The 17,902-nt window shown below is 47.8% G+C and overlaps 1 protein-coding gene across 10 annotated transcripts in view; it reads left to right on the top strand.

The window, feature by feature from the left end:
• Positions 1 to 17,902, top strand: part of LOC146355965 (uncharacterized) — a 66,972-nt gene that overhangs the window by 5,308 nt on the left and 43,762 nt on the right. For 8 of the 10 annotated variants that reach the window (XM_084831356.1, XM_084831355.1, XM_084831352.1 and 5 more), the window contains exons 2-6: positions 5,821 to 6,782; positions 7,792 to 7,912; positions 9,217 to 9,299; positions 12,117 to 12,243; positions 16,581 to 16,688. In XM_084831356.1, the coding sequence (XP_084687482.1) occupies positions 6,054 to 6,782; positions 7,792 to 7,912; positions 9,217 to 9,299; positions 12,117 to 12,243; positions 16,581 to 16,688 (1,168 nt within the window). In that variant the 5' untranslated portion in view covers positions 5,821 to 6,053. The remainder of the gene's footprint in view (positions 1 to 5,820; positions 6,783 to 7,791; positions 7,913 to 9,216; positions 9,300 to 12,116; positions 12,244 to 16,580; positions 16,689 to 17,902) is intronic. The other 2 variants (XM_084831353.1, XM_084831351.1) reach the window with 1 other exon arrangement.

Below are 17,902 nucleotides of genomic sequence, written 5' to 3'. Positions count from 1 at the left end.
TAGCAGGCCAGGATCCCAATTTCCTCTGGCCAGTGAGCAACCATAGTAACATTAAAAAAACACACCATGCCCTACTGTGTCACACCAAAGGCCTTATATCAGAGTTGGGCAACTTCTGGCCTTCCCGATGTTTTGGCCTATAACTCACATCATTCCAAGCTGGCATAGCCACTGGTGAGGGATGATGGGAGTTATAGGCCAAAAATATCTGGAGGGCTGCAGATTGCCCACTCCTACAGTTCAACATTTCATTCTTAACAGCGACTAGCCAGTTCATAGAGGCAACCACGGAGTCATGGAGAGACAGTGTGGTGTAGTGGCTAGAGTGTTGGACTGGGACTCGGGAGACACGGGCGCTAGTCCCCACTCTGCCATGAAGCTCACTGGGTGACTTTGGGCCGGTCACTGACTCTCAGCCTAACCTACCTCGCAGGGTTGTTGCGAGGATAATATGGAGAGGAGGAGGATAATGTATGCTGCCTTGGGCTCCTTGGAGGAAAAGGTGGGATATCATTGTAACGAATAAAAAAAACAGTCCCTTCCCCTGTTTGTCCTCAGATGTATATACTGGCCTGGTTCACATGTAACAAGAAGCCATCGTGGGTGAATTTCCCCACGGGGCTTCTCGTTGCAGCGGCGGTGGCCATTTTGAATATTCAGGGGAGTGCCACAGCTTCTCCTCACATGTGAATCCAGAGAGGGTGGGTTGGTGGAATGCTTGACAAGCCACCCGCAGCCCTAAAACAGCCCATGGGCTCTGGGTGGCTTGTGAGCCATCCCAAAAACGCACCCACGCTGGGTTTGCATGTAACAGGAAGCACCGCAGTGGATGCTTAGATCGCCAACATGGCGCCCATAGCCTGTGGTGATTTTTTAAACAAGGTCACTGTCTCTGGACATGGAAGCTAATTTTAGCTGTTATGATCAATAGCCATAACAGCTAAAACTCTCTGACCCCCCACCCCTGAATTTCATTTAGTCCCGTTTTAAAGCCCATCTGCGCTAGTGGCTATTGCCACAGGTTGTGGCAGTGAGTTATATGTTTATTGATAGGCATTCTATCTATCCTGAATCTATTGCTGATCAATTTAATTGCATGACCCCCATGTTCTAGCATTCTGAGAGATGAAGGGAAATCTCTATCATGTCCCCACTTGTCTGCTGATATCTCTTTTTCTAAGAGTTTCTCATGCAAGGATAGGCAATTTGATACCCTGCAAATGTTATGGACTATAATTCCCATGATCCCTGATCATTGGCAATGCTGGCTGGGGCTTATAGGAGTTGCAGTCCAAAACATCTGCAGGGTACTATACTGCTGCCTCTGTATTAGGGGGCTTTTATAATATGGTGCCTTCCAGATATTTTGGACTACAACTCTTATAAACCCCAGCCCTAGCCAACATGGCCATTGATTGGGGAGTATGGGAATTGTAATCCATACTATCTAGAGGGCACCAGTGTGATTGTCCCGGCCCTAATACTCCTCGTAGTTGAGGTGCTCAAACCTGCCCCTGTAAATTCTGGCTTTTTAAAAAAGCTTTGTGATAAAGTTTTTTTCTTTCGATGAGGCAATCAGAACTGTTCATACAGATTTATTTAATGGCATTATGGTACTTGCTGGAGGGGTTTCAATCCCTTTGCCGATTAGGATGGCCAGTGTTTTCACTGGCTGCTGTTCCTGTGCATTTCCAGCAGCACATCTCCAGATAGTAACATGCTTATATCTATGCTAGGCAAGAGCTTTAGCTGCTGATGTCTGTAAATCAAACTCAGAGCGCAGAAGGATGACAGGCTGTTTTTCTGGTCAATTGGCAGTCCTATAAGGAGTTCTTAATATTGAATTTTTCCTAGCCAAAGTGAGAACTGCACTAGTGTGATGTAGTAGCAGAGAGACTAAACTACGTTTGCATCTCACCTCTGCCAGAAACAAATTAATCAGTCAATCAATTAATTAAACTAAGAACATAAGAGCCATGCTGGATCAGACCGCAGGTCCATCTAGTCCAGCATTCTGTTCACAAAGTGCCCAACCAGCTGCCTATAGGAAACCCACAAGCAGGACATGAGTGCAACAGCACCTTCCCGCCCATGTTCCCCAGCAACTGATGTACATAGGCACACCGCCTCTGACACTGGAGGTAGCATATAGCCATAAGACTACTAGCCATTCATAGCCTTCTCCTCCAGGAATTTGTCTAGGTTCATTTTAAAGCCAGCCAAATTGGTGGCCATCACTGCGTCTTGTGGTAGCGAATTCCATAGCTTAACTATGTGCTCTGTGAAGAACTACTTTTATCTGTTCTGAATCTCCCACCAATCAGTTTCATGGGATGACCCCAGGTTCTAGTATTATGAGAGAGGAAGAAAAATGCCTCCCTATCCACTTTCTCCACACCATGCATAATTTTGTACACTTCTATCATGTTTCCCCTTACCCTCCTTTTTTCTAAGCTAAACAGTCCCAGAAGTTGTAACCTTCTCTCACAGGGGAGTTGCTCAAGGGAGTTGCCCTTGGTCATTTTAGTTGCCCTTTTCTTTACTTTTTCCAACTCTACTATATCCTTTTTTAGGTGCAGTGACCAGAACTGTACACAGTATTCTAAACATGGTCGCAATATAGATTTGTATAAGAGTATGATCTTGGCAGTTTTACCAACTGGGTGTGGTGATTTATTAACGTTCAATTTGTCAATAAGGTTGAGAACGTCATCTTTTGTCACCACTATTTGCCTCAGTTTCTCAAACTCCCTTCCTGAAAACATCAGTTCAGGCACATATATCTGCCTTACATCTTCTGCAGTGAAGACAGATGAAAAGAATTCATTCAGCTTCTCTGCCATCTCCTTATCCGTTAGTACTCCTTTAACTGGGTGACCAGCCAGATGGGCGATTAATAAATTTAATAATAAAATAAAAAATAAAATTAACTCCATTGTCATCCAGCAGTCCAAATACCTCTCTAACTGGTTTCCTGCTTCTAATATATTTAAACAATTCTTCATTGTTGGCCTTGATGTTGTTCCTCAAAACGCTTTTTTGCATCTCTTATTGTCTGCTTGCATCTCCTTTGTGGAAGCTTGTGCTCCGTTTTGTTTTCCTCACTTGGGCAAGGCTTCCATTTTTTGAAGGAAGCCCTCTTTGCTCTAATAGCATCCTTGGCACTGCTCATTAACCATGCCTCAACCATGCCAGTGACATCTTGGACTTGGTGCTACCTTTCCTAATCTGTGGAATACATTTTTACTGAGCTCCTATTATTGTTGTTTTGAATAACCTCCAAGCATTTTGAAGGGATTTAACTCTCTTGACTCTCCCTTTCGACCTTCTTTTTACCAGTTCCCTCATTTTAGAGAAGTTTCTTCTTTTGAAGTCAAATGTGACTGTATTGGACTTCCTGGGCAATTTTCCACTTAAATATTAAATATTAAATCTGATAGTACTGTGGATGCTGTTTCCAACCGGTTCAACAACACCCACATCTCATACTAGGTCCTGGGCAACACTGCGTAGGATTGAGTCCAGGGTCGCCTCCCCTCTAGTCGGTTCCATGACCAACGGTTCTAGGGCACAGTTATTTAGGGCATTGAGAAATTTAACTTCTGTTGTGACTGGAACGTGCATTTTTCTAGTCAATGTGGGGAAAGTCAATTGAAGTCGCCCATTATTACAACATTTCCTTGTTTGGAAGCCTCCCTGCTTTTGTTTTCCATCTCAAGATCACCCTGAGCATTCTGGTCTGGGGGACAATAGCATGTTCCTAGCCCTAAATTAGTTTTGGAGCCCAGTATTGTCACCCACAGTGCTTCTGTGGAAGAGTCTGCCCCAGTTAGGTTTTCTAGTCTGCTCGACACTATACCCTCTTCGTACAGAGTAACACCCCCTCCAGTACACCCTTCCCTGTCCTTCCTTTAGAGTTTATGTCCAGAGATGACCATATCCCACTGGTTCTCCTCATTCCACCAGGTTCCCATAATGCCCACTGTATCTAGCTTCTCCTTTAAAACCTGTCAGGGTGGACACTGAGCCCATAGAATCCCAGAGTAGTTCTGATTTGGAGGAAGAGCAGTCCCTCCGGGGAGAGGAGCGCGCCCCTTTTTCCCAGGGCCCGCAGCTGACAGAGTTTCCTCCCACCAGCATTCCTAGATTAGAAAGCAGTCCAGGGAGTGACCCAGCACCGATGGCAGACTGGTTGGATGCACGGCGCAGACGCAGAGAGCGGCGCCAAATGGAGAGCGCGGAAAGGAGGCGTAGCGCCCGGTTGGCGCTCAAAGAATGGTTGCGCCCAGAGGATCCAAGGGAAAAGGGGAGGGATTCTCCCTAGTCCTTATATTCAGGGGTCTGCCAGTAATTGGTTTTCCAACGGGGACCAACTGTTCTAACTTAGGGCATAGGGATGCTGCTGCTGAGATCTAGTTGCTACCTGTAGAGCTGTTAAGTTATAAAAGAAGAATAAAGCTTTGAAAAGAATCCCTTTGTCTGTGTCTGGACTTGGCTACTAGATTCGACTGAGAGCCCTCCAAAGAGCCCTTGACAAAACCAGGCACTCCAACTCTCCCATTTTGGGAGACTTCTAGCATTTGCATAGAAACTGGTGTCCCTCCCTAGATTTCTCTGGCATGTGGCTCTTCTGCTATGGCACTTAGGCCTCTTTAACTGGCTATCATGGTTCATCATATGCTAATGGCCTGTTTCCTCCCCATCTCTATCTGGGCAATCGGAATTTTAATTTTTTCTCCCCTGCGGATGATTTAACCTGAACCGGATGCTTCCCAGCTCCTGTCGGCTTCCCCCCAGGTTCATTTTAAAAGCTGCTCTGCCACCCTTTCTATGTTTAGCGCCAGCAATCTGGTTCTGTTTGGGTTCAAGTGGTGCCCGTCCCTCTTGGACAGGCCTGGCTTGTCCCAAGATGTTCCCCAGTGCCTAACAAATCTGACCCCTCCTCCTGGAACCACCGTCTCATCCATGCATTGAGACTCCTCAGTTTCACCTGTCTACCTGGCCCTGCGTGTGGAGCAGGTAGCATTTCCGAGAAAGCCACTGCTTACATACCGCTTGATATCATAAGATCTCTAAGTGGTTGACATAAGAAATACATAAAATACAATATCAAAGCCAACATAAAATAATAAATACGTTAAAGACATTACAGACACAATAAAACCGAGCTGTGCAATTACATGACAGGGAAGGCCTGAATAAACAGGTGTGTCTTAAAGAGGCTTCTAAAGTTTGCCACAGTTTTTGCCTCTCAGACTACACATGGGACAGTGTTCCAGAGGTTGGGTGCCATGACCACGAAGTCCTGCTTATGTGCTGTTACTTGAGGACCTCTTCAGAAGACCTCAGGGGTCGATTTGGTGTATATGGGGAGAAAAGGTTTTTTAGGTATCCTGGTCTCCAGTTGTTCAGGGCTTTGAATATCAACAACAGCACCTTGGAATATGACTTGGTGGCTAGTAATGCTGGTGTAAGACTGGGATTTGGAGAGGAGAGAGTTAATGGAACCAGAAAGGACTGCTGGAGGTGTTCTTAATGGCCCTGGCAGGTACTCACTTTGTTAGGGGAATGGCAGGTAAACTGCCCACAAAGACTAGGAAATCTCTTAGCTAAGAGATTTGTTCTAGAAGATGGGAGCCATTTGGGAAATTCACATGCTATTCTTCTCCCACCCCAGGGTGTGAGTGTGTGATCCTGATGTCTGCCTGTGAAGAGAGACTGGGAGTTCTGTGACTGGGTTTGGACTATGGGGGTGGGGGATAGTAAAAGCTGTGTGTGTCTAATTCACCCATTCCATTGTGTGTGTTTTTGTTTGCTCAGGGAGAGGCCCCCTTGCAAATCAGGGATGTCACCCTCAATGTCTGAAGGCCTTTGACTACTTCCACTTTTTTGTTAGGAAGCCACTCCTATCAACACTGAGAAGGTGCAGCGATTACGCCAGCCAAGAAGGCAGAAAACTTCTTGTGTTTCTAATGAGAATGGAAGTTTGACAGGGGGTTCTTCTTTACGGGCTTTCCAATTTTGGATTTGGGGTTTCACAGCCAAGGGTGGAAATGGAGCCCAAAGTTGCAAGTCCAGAACCAGAAGAAGGGCCGAAAGGCATGAGGAAACCCTCCAGCATGGCTCTTTCAGAATGCATGAGGGAGCAGCCAGGATGGAGAGCGTTGCAAGAGATCAAACGGGAACCATGCAAAGGGATGCAACAGCGCTGGGAAACCCAGTGGCAGGAGTTCCTGAAGACTCTGCAGTCTCCTTGTGTGGTATGGGAGAACCCGGAGTTATCGGAGGCTGCTCCATGGGACGATGCGAAGGCCTTTCTGGCCTCTTTCGAGCAAGTGGCCAAAGCCTGCCAGTGGCCAAGGGAAGAGTGGGCGGCCCAGCTCCGGCCAGCACTTAGCGGAGAAGCCAAGCAGGCTTTTAGCACCCTAGAAGCTACAGACAGGGAGGACTATGGGAAAGTGAAGGCCGCCATCTTGCGCGGGGAAGCCCTGAGAATGGAGGCGCAGCGCCAGCACTTCAGGCACTTCTGCTGCCAGGGGGTTGGGGACCCGCGAAAGATTCACAGCCAGCTCCAGGAGCTTTGCCGGCAGTGGCTGAAGCCAGAGAGACGTACCAAGGAGCAGATCCTGGAGCTGCTGATCCTGGAGCAGTTCCTGGCCAGCCTGCCACTGGAACTGCAGAGCTGGATCCGAGCAGGAGGGCCGGACACCTGCTCCCAGGCTGTGGCCCTGGTAGAGGACTTCCTGATGAGCCAGCAAGTGGCCGAGACAAGGAAGTGGGAGGTGAGGTTTTGATATTTAATTCTCTGTATTTTCAATGGGACTTAGACATAGAAAATGGGTGTGGTTGCTGCCATCTTTCTGCCTGTTTGGTGTTTACTGATTGTTTCTTGTAGGTGAGTGTTGCCATAAAGAACAAACGTACACCTTTGTTCAGAGTTGTCAGTGAACCAGAAAGATCAGTGTAGCCTGCTCCTGTGCTTTGAACAGCTACTTGATATGCAGGAACTGGCAGATTAAACTCTTTGCTGTACAGCACTGGGAGAAACAGTGATCACCCGCTAATGTTAGCAGATCAGAATGCTGTTACACACAGGAATAGAGCCCAGTGGGAAAATTTGGCAACGCTAATTTTAAAATGTGGACAATTGATAACACAAAGCAGGGGCTGAAATTGGTTGCAGCTGCGAATGTTTAAAGCAGGCTTAGGCAACCCAGACTACAACTCCCATAATCCCTGACCATTGCCTATGTTGACTGGAGCTTATGGGAGTTGTAGTCCAAAACATCTGGAGGGCACCAGGTTCCCTACATCTGGTTTAAACATTTGCAGCTCCAACCAATTTCAGCCTGTGCTTTGTGTTATCAGTTCTCCTCTTTTTTTAAATTAGAGTTGCCAGCTTATCCCACTGGCCTCTGTTCCTGAGCTTAACAGCATAGTTTAAACTTCTCTGGAAGAAGTTACAATCCTTTGGTGTTGCTACCAATAATGCTTTTATCTCTGTTGTTATGTAGTGACTCAGTTAATTTAATTTATTTGATACCACAATGTGTGTACTGTCTGTGAAGCTTCCTAAGTTTTAAAAAAGAGGTGCTGGCCCCCAGAGACGTTAAAATTAAATTTCAAGGCGAGGGGAGCAGATGGGGAGGGGAATAAGGAGTGGGTGCACGATGACGTAGTTAGGCTTTACACAGTTGGGGAGGATGATGGAACTCAGTGGGCAGGGGCCTCCTGTGTTTGCATTTTGCGCTCCTAGGTTTGTCCTGAACAGGTGGTGGTTCTTCTTTTCAGGAGCCATTGCAGGAGATGGCCAATGGTTCCCTGGATCCAGAGGGAGCTCCCTCAGATGTTGATCCAAAACAGATCCACAAAGAAGCCAAGCAGGGCAGTCACGGGGATATCAGTTTGATAGGTAAGGCTTCAGTTAGTATTAAGACTGCAGTTAGTATACATCTGCCTTCCCCAACACGCTCGCCCACCAAGTATCTTGGACTACAGATCCCATCATCGCCAGCCAACAAGACCCCCGCTGTTTTAATCCAGTTTTAACAAACAAAAATGAGGAGGGAAACTGATAATTGCTTATTAATCTTGCCATGCTTTGCTGTTCCTCCTGCTGAATTATGTCTATTGGTGGGTTTTGTAATGAAGATAATTGAAGACTTTAAAAAAAACCTGTAGGGTTCTGTAGGGATAGAGAAAGGGAGTAAGGTCTGTGAACCTCAAAAAGGATATTGAAGATCTGGAAAAAAAGATCTGGAAAAAAGAAAGGCAACCAACAAGGAGGCTGGAGCAACTCCCGTATGAGGAAACAATACGAAGTTTGGGGCCTTTTAGTTAAAAAAAGGGGGGGGGGCAAGTAAGGGGAGACATGACAAGAAGCATGCAAAATTGTGCATGATGTGGAGAAAGTGGATAGGGAGACATTTTTCTCCCTCTCGTAATTCTAGGACCCAAAGGGGTCATTCCATGAAGCTGATTGGTGGGAGATTCAGGAGAGCTCAAAGGAAGGGCTTCTTCACACAGTGCAGAGTTAAACTATGGAATTCACTTCCACAAGCGGTAGTGATGGCCCCCAATTTGGATGGCTTTAAAGGGAGGTGAGATAAATATTTTCAGATTAGCTTAGTAGAGGAAAAATGGGAGTTATGGCAGTCTTTTCTCTGCGGTCCTTCCTCCTCCACAACAAAGAGAGCACACCTCTGAGGATGCTGGGAAAATACGTGTTTTATTCTAAGACAAACCCAACGTGTTTTGGCCCAGTTTTATTCCGGGGCCTTCTTCAGGGACTATAAAAAGAATACATTAAGGGCGCAGGCCTATGCATGTTCAGACAGGAAAAAAAGGCCCACCACTCCCAGCATGGCTGGCTGGAGGCATGGTGGGAGATGTAGGCCTTTCTTCTGTCTAAACATGCATAGGATTGCACCTTGTTAGACATTTTATAAAACTGTAAACTCAGGAGACATGTCTACAGTATCTAATTTAATGTATGCTCTTGGCTTTGTCTTTGACTAAAACACGTACTTTTCCAGCATCCTGAGATGTGTTCATTCTTCGTTGTGAGTTTGTAGTGGATGCTTTCCAGTTTTCCTACTTTCTACAACTGTCCTTCCCCACCCTTCTGCGCCCCCCTCCTTTGTCTCTGGCTATTTGTGGGATGATGGGATTGACCATTCCCGCCCCCTTCTAAAATCTCCCTTCTGCCCTTTGCAGGCAGTGGAAGCCAAGGCCCCAAGGATCCCGATTTATTGCTTCCTCCTAAAGGACAGGAAGAGGCCAAAGCTGGCCTGATCGAGGTATGTGACCGTTGGCCCGGCAAGGCCAGGGCTGTACGTTAGCCAGGCGAATCAGCCATCTCCTATGCTCATTTGCCGGGGACTGTCTTGATTGTTTGGGGTATCTGCCCTTATTTCTTCTGTCAGGGACATCTTTTAAAAACATTCTTGATGGAAGCTGCTTGAATCTCCATCCCTTGGGCTTCTGCCCATTCCCCACTCGGGCTGTAAAGCACATATTTGTGCATGTCTGTGCATATTCAGAGTGCATTTCCATCCCTACCAAGTAGCCACAGGAAAACCCCACCCACTCCAGCTTGCAACCACACAGGGGCTTGTGTGTGTGTGTGGGGGGGCGCATACAGCCCCCCCATTTAAGAAACTGCATAATGGGAGCAGAATGCACTGGACCAACCAGGAAGTTTTTTGTTTCCTGTTGCTGCAATATAGATTTTTCCTCCCTAACAAACTTCATTCATATATATATATGAAAGTTGTTCAGGACTCGCTGACTGATGGAGTGACTGGAGCACAGAGGCGAAGATTGCTTCTGCTGTCCTCCCACCCTGGGCAGCCTCTGAGTTCGGAGGCTGCTGGCAATCCACGTAGGATTGTGTCCTAAATTTCTCGATGCCCGAAATGAATGTGCCCTAGAACAGTTGGTCATGGAACAAACCAGCAGGGAGTCATCCCGGATGTAATCCCAAGTGGTGCTGCCCAGGACCGAGTATGAGATTTGAGTGTTGTTGAATGAATTGGAAACAGAGACCACTTATCAGTTTAAGTGGGAAATTGCCTATATACCAGTGCAGGGACAGAATGTACCATAAGAGCCATGCTGGATCAGACCGGCAATATTGGTTGAATCGGGATTGCAGGGAAGTTAAATTTTTCCACCTCTTCCCTTGCAACCCCATCCCCACTGTGTGGGTGTGTGTGTGGGGGGGGGAGGATGGGGAGGAAGGATGAGTTTCTAAATGTGACTGTGAGTGTGTGTGTGAATGAGTGTGTGTGTGAGGCAAGGGAATGCCAGCTCAGGCACCGCCCACTGCCGGATCCAGCCCCGTCCACTGATATGCAGCCCCCACCCACCCACTGCCGCCTGGGTGGGTGGGAAAAACACTACCCCCCTTTAAGAATCAATGTCTGTGTTTGCTTGTTTTCTCTCCCCTCCCTATCCCTTTTTCCTTTTGTGTTACAACTTTTAGCCCCAGCTAGATCTCTCAGTTATCTGCAGTAGTTTGGCAAGAACTTCTGGTTTAGTTTGGCAGTAGCAGCAACCAAATGATGGCACCCCGCCCCGCATTATACTGCCGGAACAAAGACTGCTTGGGGTAACCAGAGTGGACATTTCTGTGGAACTATTGGGAGCTCCATTCAGTTCTCATACTCTAAACCAGGAGTGGGCAGACTTCAGGCTTGCTGGATCTGCCTTCTGTTTTACAAGAACCCTGAGATCCACCAACCAGGTGCGAAACACTGGCTCATGTAGGTGGTCATACACTAAGAACAGGGTGCCTCTGAACACATGCTCATCCCAGGCATTTGTGATCAGTACGAGAACCAAACTCACAAGTCCTTCCACACAAAAATCCACTCCTGGTTTTCCCTCAAGCATTCTTTTTCAGCAACTTAATTTGGAAAGCGGGGGCGGGGGGGGGCTTCTAGTTCTTTATATTGTTAGACAATTGGGGAGCAACCCCCCATCTACCTTCTGCCCACCCTTGCTCTAAACGAATACCTGGGCTCGGAGTTTCCTGGCTCCGAGCTCGTAGACAGGACTCTGAGCTGGGAGCCAGGAAACCGCACTCCCCACCCCGTCCCCCTTGTAGCCAGCATGGAGAGAATCACGCCAGCTACCTTTCCGCACTTGCAAAACGGAGTGTGGAGATGGGGAAAAGGGGGTGTTCCCAAGGGTGGGGAGGAGACTGTGGACATGGAGCTACAAGGTATCCCCAGCCGCCCCCAGCCGCCCCCAGCCTCCTTCCCTCCCCCTCCCCAAAGCCTCCGCTAGATGGTCAAAATCGCCCATCCAGCTAAAACACATTGGACTGGATACACATAAGCCTGAGTTCGGAGGCTTACAAGTACCCAGGTGCATCCCATAGGACTGCGCTCTAAATTATTTATGATTTTATACACATTTATTATGGCATAAGACTTCATGGACTGAAGTGGACTGTAGCCCATGAAAACCTACACCATAATAATTTGGTTAGTCGTTAAGGTGCCACAAGGCTCTTTGTTGTTTTTGCTGCAACAGACTAACAAGGCTACCCCCCTGGAAACTTCCCAACTTAGAAATGCTTCTCTGCCTGTTCACCTGTCAGTCAGTTCTACTCACCACAGGCGACCAGCTCTTTCCTTGCTTGCACCGAGTATACAGTAGTCGCCCTTTTCGTGCTCCAAATCAGGATGACTTACGGATGCCAGAAAGGTTGCGCCCCCCCCCCCACGCTTTCAATGTATGTTGGAGAAGTACATAATTTGCATCCAGAGCACATAATTTGCATCCAGAAGGCCCCAGCTTTAGTCACTGGCATTTCCATTCAAAAGTGGACTGATGATTGTCATTTAATGTGTCTAGATGTGGTGTTAAAAAGGGTGTGATCTTAAGTCTGCATCTTTAATTCTGTGTGTGTGTGTGATGTACAACAGGGATTAAGTGGGGAGGGGTGTTCTGCCCCATTTACCCTTATGTCTCCCTCTTCCCCTTCCTCTGTTGTCTTAACTGTGTCAAATTCTAGACTGCAAGCTCCTCTGGGCAGGGAACTAGGATCTCATTACTCCATGGAACGTCATGGTGCTCTGTGAATAGTACTGTTCTCCTGTTTGCAGGGACCTGTGACCCTCCAGGAAACGGGTGTGCCTTTGCACATGGTCGAGCCGACTGCAGCGCAGCCGGGCCAGCGGACCATGTTCTGGCAAGTCATGCAGGAGGAGGACGGGGATGCAGATTCTTTGGGTAAGGATCTCTTCTGCTTGGGGTCAGTACACGTCTTCATGTCTGGACAGCCATTTGGAGGATTTGGAAAAGAAAAAGAGATGAGTGTTTGAGCTCGCATAGGAGGCTGTCTTGTACCATGTCAGGCCATTGCTGTGTCTAGCTGTTATCCATAGCTCAATGGTAGAGCACCTTCTCTACCACTTTCCCAGGTCCCATCCTCGGCATCTCCAGGTGGGGCCCCCAAAACAGCGACCCTTCAGAGCTACTGCCAGTCAGTGTCGACAATACTGGGCTAGGCGGACCAGCGGGCTGACTCAGTTTGCCTGTTTGCACGATCATGGAGGGGGAAGTAAGCCGCGGTGGCTTCTTCCGCCCGCCTCGCATGCCTGGGGGACTTACGCAGTTACCCTCGCCGGCGCGCCGCGCGGTGTCGTTTTGCCAGAGGCGGAGCGGTTCCTCTCCGGATTCAGAGCAACGACTGCACAAGTAAGAGTCCACAAGCTTTATTACCTATAGCAGGCAGAGTATGACGGGTAAGCTTATGATGTTATAAAGCAAACTAAGCAAAATAGCTTACTCCTCTGTTCTGCTGTTGGGAGCCCCAGATAACGACAGCAGAGAGACTCCAGTCGGCCGACGAGCAGCACCTCCGTGGTCCTGGTCTGCGCTGGAGCTCAAACTGAGTGATGCTCTGGAGGGACTTCTATGCCCCAAATCTCCCATGTCTACATGCTGTCTTTCACAGCTCCCTAACCACAGCTGTTGCGATGGTCTCTTGATCTCTAGGCATTTTTTCGTCTTACCCAAAAGATAAGCTAAATAAGGTGGGCTGCAGCCAAAGAGATCCTCCCTGACATCCAAGGCCATACCATCCGAACTTGTTTGAAGAACGAGTCAGGCCAAGAAGCTAGAAGGCTCTTAAAGAGGCCTAAGAGACCTGGGTTTTTAAGGTCCCAGAGGAGTTTCTGGCATAAAAGAAGCAGTTGTAGCATGTCATGCTATCTCTTCAATATACAAAGGTCTTCCGGGGAATTTCCTCTGCAGGTGTCATGCAAACCCGCTGAGGGTGGCTTGTTGCTATGGTAAACAAGCTACCCCAGAACCCTAAAACAGCCCATTGGTTCTGGGCGGCTTGTTAACCATGGCAACGATCCACATCTGGGGCCTTCCTCCAAATGCCTCCTCTTTGGAGGGTGGCAATAAGGGAGAGGGCCTTCTCAGTGGTGGCCCCCCAACTTTGGAATGAGCTCCCCGCTGAGGCCTGCCTGGCACTGACACTGTCATCTTTTTGGTTCTGGGTTAAGACTGCCCTCTTCTCTCAGGCATTTAAGGACATATTGTACCACGTAATATTGTTTAATGTTGTATAATGTATTTTTTGTGAATGTTTGTGAACTGCCCAGAGATCTTTGGCTATTGGGCGGTATAGAAATATAATAATAATCATTGTAGACCCAACTTGCTGGGTTCACAAGACTCAGCAAGCGGTGCCAGCGAGGCTAATTTTGCACATCCCCCCAGCGTGTGTGGTGGAGGAAATAAGCCACGGTGGCGTCTTTCCCCCGCCATGATCATGCGAACCTGGTCAGGATAAAACAGCTTCCTGTGAACTCTGACTGACAGCAGCGGTCCAGAATTTTTGGTAGAGGAAGCTCTTTTCCATCAGCTGCTGCTTGAGATCTCTTTTTAACTGGCGATGCTGGAGCTTGAACCTGGGACTTTCTGCATCCAAAGCAGGGGTGCAGGCTCGGAGCTCTGGCTCCTTGCCTGAAAAATAGATGCAGGCTAGAGCATGTCACACAGGGGAGGACAACCTCCAGCCAATCTGGCCCTCAGAGGGTTGTGCACCTTCTCCTGGCCCTGCCCCCTAGCCTGGAGGAGGAGAGAAATCCCCACGATCGGACATCACCAGCCAATTTACCTGTGCTCAGCCTCTCAACAGGGTTCGGAAATACTGGGATTTCCTGGCCGAGTCTCTTCCCACGCCGCTCCAGTTGCAGCACGGGAAGGAGGCACTGACTCAGCCGGTGCTTGTAGGAGCCAGCGGAGTCCCTTTCTCAATGCAGATGGGGGGGGCTTTGCGGGAGGGTCCCTGCCCCCTTGACATCCAGACCGTCAGCTTGGGCCAGGCTGAGGCGGGGGGTGGGGGGGTGGGGGTTGGCTCTGCACCAAAAGAGGCTGCCTGCCCCAGATATACTTAATATTTGTATGGCACTTTCAAGTATTCTGCATGCTTCACATCCATTACCTAGTTGTAATGCTTACAACTAATCTTGTAAGGCACATCAGCTGAGGCTGAGAGAGGGGGGCTGCCAAAGAGCATCTTGTGAGCGCATGGCAGAGGCAAGATTTGAACGTCCTGATTTGTAGCTCATTCTCTTAGGCATCACACTGCACAAGCTCTCCTATTAAGTATCCTGTATACTAATAGCAAAACCCATTCTCTCAGTGCGGATCCTGGTGTAGTCAAATAGCCGGCTGGAGAAGGTTGTGATGAGGGAGGAACCCCAGGAACAGGTCAGCGAGGGCTGAACATGCTCAGTGGGCACAGAACTCTGACCATTTTTTCGTTGAGGGCACAGTAAACCTTGGGGAAAGGGCATATGGAATGGAATATCCTGAAAAGGATATGGCTGGCTGGAATTCTGAACTGGAGCCCTCCACACTGCAACAGTTCGTTGCAGCTCTCACTTGTCCTTATACTGTCAGGCCCTTGATCTATCTGAGAGTAAACAGTTGGAGAATTCACCTCTAGAAATCCTGGCTGACAGTGTTTCAGGCAGGTACCCATCTTTGCTAGTCCTGTGACATGAAACCCTTCTAGTTGGAGAGAATTGGGGATTGAACTTGTGACCTCACAACATGCAAAGTATGTGCTCAACTGTTGAGCCGATGTGAATGTTTCCTAAATGAATGTGCCATACAGTGCCATGGCTGTACATGGCACTTGAGTTTGGTCAACAAAAAATGGACGGTTCCCTGTCCCCAAGAAGCTTACACTATGCTATGTGAGGGACAACAGTAGATGGGGAGGTAAAAACAAGGATAGGAAGGGATGAATAAAAGTAAATGCAGTTGTTACTTGTACTGGTTTCAGTTAGAAAGGAGTATGAAAGGCCTCACAGAAAATATGAGTTTTGAGGAGGGGATGACATGAAATGGGACATAAATAGGATTTTTCATATATTATGTGAGGGTAACGTTTAATACAACAGGAATGTCCTTCAGACATTGGAAATGTGGCCATAAGAAAAGTTTTGGCTAAGTGGTGATGGCATGTACTGACCCTATCTTGCCATTTCGGTTGGCTTTCTGCCTTCCCTTTTCTTGCTCTCTGCTGTCTCCCTCTCTCTGCCCTCTGTGACCCTTGCCTCTGCCTGCTAACCACTTTCCATGGCAATCTGTGCCCTTTTCTTCAGTGTGTCAGTTGCTAAGCGTGCAAATAGGTGTTAGATGTAGTGGGGAATTTTTTAATGGCTGCTGATGCCACGAAGGAACAAATGATTCTGTGAAGCATGGGGAAAGCACTGATATGCCCTAGGGAGTTCCTAGGGGAAAGAAGCTTTTAGGAGGACTCTCACAGGTAAAAGGGTTGCAGGCTCCACAAAACACCATCATGATATTTTGCAGGCAGGGCAGATGAGCCAAATGCTTGCAAAGTTTGCAACATAAGCCAACTTACCACCTTGAGCTTGGATTTGTTTCAGACGTGGAAACAGAGGAGTAGGAGAAGGTTTAATTCAGAGTGTCTTTTTCCTTGCTTCTGTTCCTAGGAGAATAGAGGTTGCTCCCCCTGCCCCCTGAAGTGATTCAAGGGGATCAGGTTGACAGAGATGCACTTGTCTCCAGACAGCTGGAACATTAATGCCAAAAAGTAATACAAATTGAAACACATTTACATGTTCTCACAGATTGCTCATTTTTATTGTCGAATTAGAAAACACAAAGTAGAACCAATAGCCGCGTTCACATGGAACAGTAAGCCAGGACTCTGGTGAACGGGTTGTGTCCTGGTGCATGCAGCCTGTTTGCTCCTGTTAGCATGAATGGCTAAACAAACTAGAAACGGTTGTTTCCCATGTCATCCTGGTTTGTTGCTCCCTTTACAAACCAGTATCATAAACCAGGGTTTGTTTGTGGCTTACTAATACTGATTTGCTTGAGAGCAACAAGCCAGGATCCCACATCTGGATGACACAGTAAGCAAATCATCTCTGGTTTGTTGAGCCACTTACACTGGTGGGAGTGAATGGACTGTGTGCAAGAGGTATCCTGGTTTACTGTTCCATGCGAACACAGCCAATCAATATTCCTTGCAGTAGGAATAATTCACTGTTTCTCTCTGTCAACTCAAGAGGGACTCTTGGTTCCCAAACCTGCCCTCACCTCCCAGCTGGAAGAGGAGGAGCAGATCTTCATCCAGTTTCCTGTGGAAAGCGAGAGACACCCAAGCCAAGATTCAGGTAAGGGGATGGAGAAACCTATCTTGCAGTTCTTGTGACACAAGAAGAACTCTGAGGTTCCCCTCCAGGGACTCGAGAACATCCTTGTATCTGTTTCTGCTCTCCCAGAGTAACTGTTTTCGACTCTTCAGCCAAAAAGACTCCCAGAGCAGCTTACATAAACTCATTAAAAACAACACAGCCCTTGCCCACAGACTTACCATCTAAAAGACACAACACAAAAGGAAAAAGGGATGAGGAGGGAAGAGGAAAATAAGAAATTCAGGCAACAATCCTTAAACATAAATAGTAGTTCTTGTAATGACCAGCTGGAATGGAAACTATGCAGGGAGAGGAGGAGCTAAATGGAACTGGTCTCTCAACAGAGCTGATGGAATGGCCCTGCTTCCCATCTCTCCTGCTGCAGCCTGATGGAGTGGCTGCTGCTAGGTGACAGTTGATGGTAGGAGGAGCTCAGGAGAGCAGATCTGAAGGAATGGCCCTGCTTCCCACTTGCTGCTGCTGCTGCTGCTGCTGCAGACTGATGGAATGACTGTTGCCAGATGTCATTTGAAGGAAAAAGGAGGTTGATGGAGCTGGTCTCTCAGCACAGCTGATGGAATGGCCCTGTTTCCCATCTCTCCCATCTCTGCAGCAGCAGAATGAATTAGCCATATTTAGCAGAGACCTGCTGATATCTTCTTTGAATAACTTGCGGTTTCAGAAAACTTTGCAAAAGGTGATGTTAGGGATTGCTTCATTTGAAAAAAAATAAAATCACCCAGAGTTTCTAGTCCTTTATGAATGCAAAATAAATGTGAATGCCTATGGATAATGCCTGATGACATCTCAGAACATATGAAACTGCCTTGTATGAGTCGGATGGTTGGTCCATCGAGACCAGGGCTGTTGGTTCTCGACTGGCAGCAACCTTGGGCAGAGGTCTCTCCCAGATCCGCTCTGAGTTGCGAGAGAGTGAACTTAGGATCCGCTTAACACAGTGCCTGTGCTCTACTGCTGAGGCCCACACTACTCGTGACAGTCAAGATGTGTTTGTACTTGCGTGTCACTTGGAAGCCAGATAAACATGTTCCATGGTTATGTGTTGTGGTTTTATCCGTGTTCCCCGTAACATTTGTTCTTCTGCTCTGCCGTGATTATGGGATCTTGTTCTATGCATCTGCGACTGCCGACTCTTTAATGTTGCGATTTGTCCTGCCCCATTTACCTGTGCC

The sequence above is a fragment of the Heloderma suspectum genome, chromosome 2, assembly GCF_057233095.1.
Source record: "Heloderma suspectum isolate Gila_16-S chromosome 2, 16-S_ref, whole genome shotgun sequence".
Classification (NCBI taxonomy): Eukaryota; Metazoa; Chordata; class Lepidosauria; order Squamata; family Helodermatidae; genus Heloderma; species Heloderma suspectum.
Note: the sequence above shows the minus strand (reverse complement) of the source record. Positions and strands in the feature narration are given on the sequence as shown.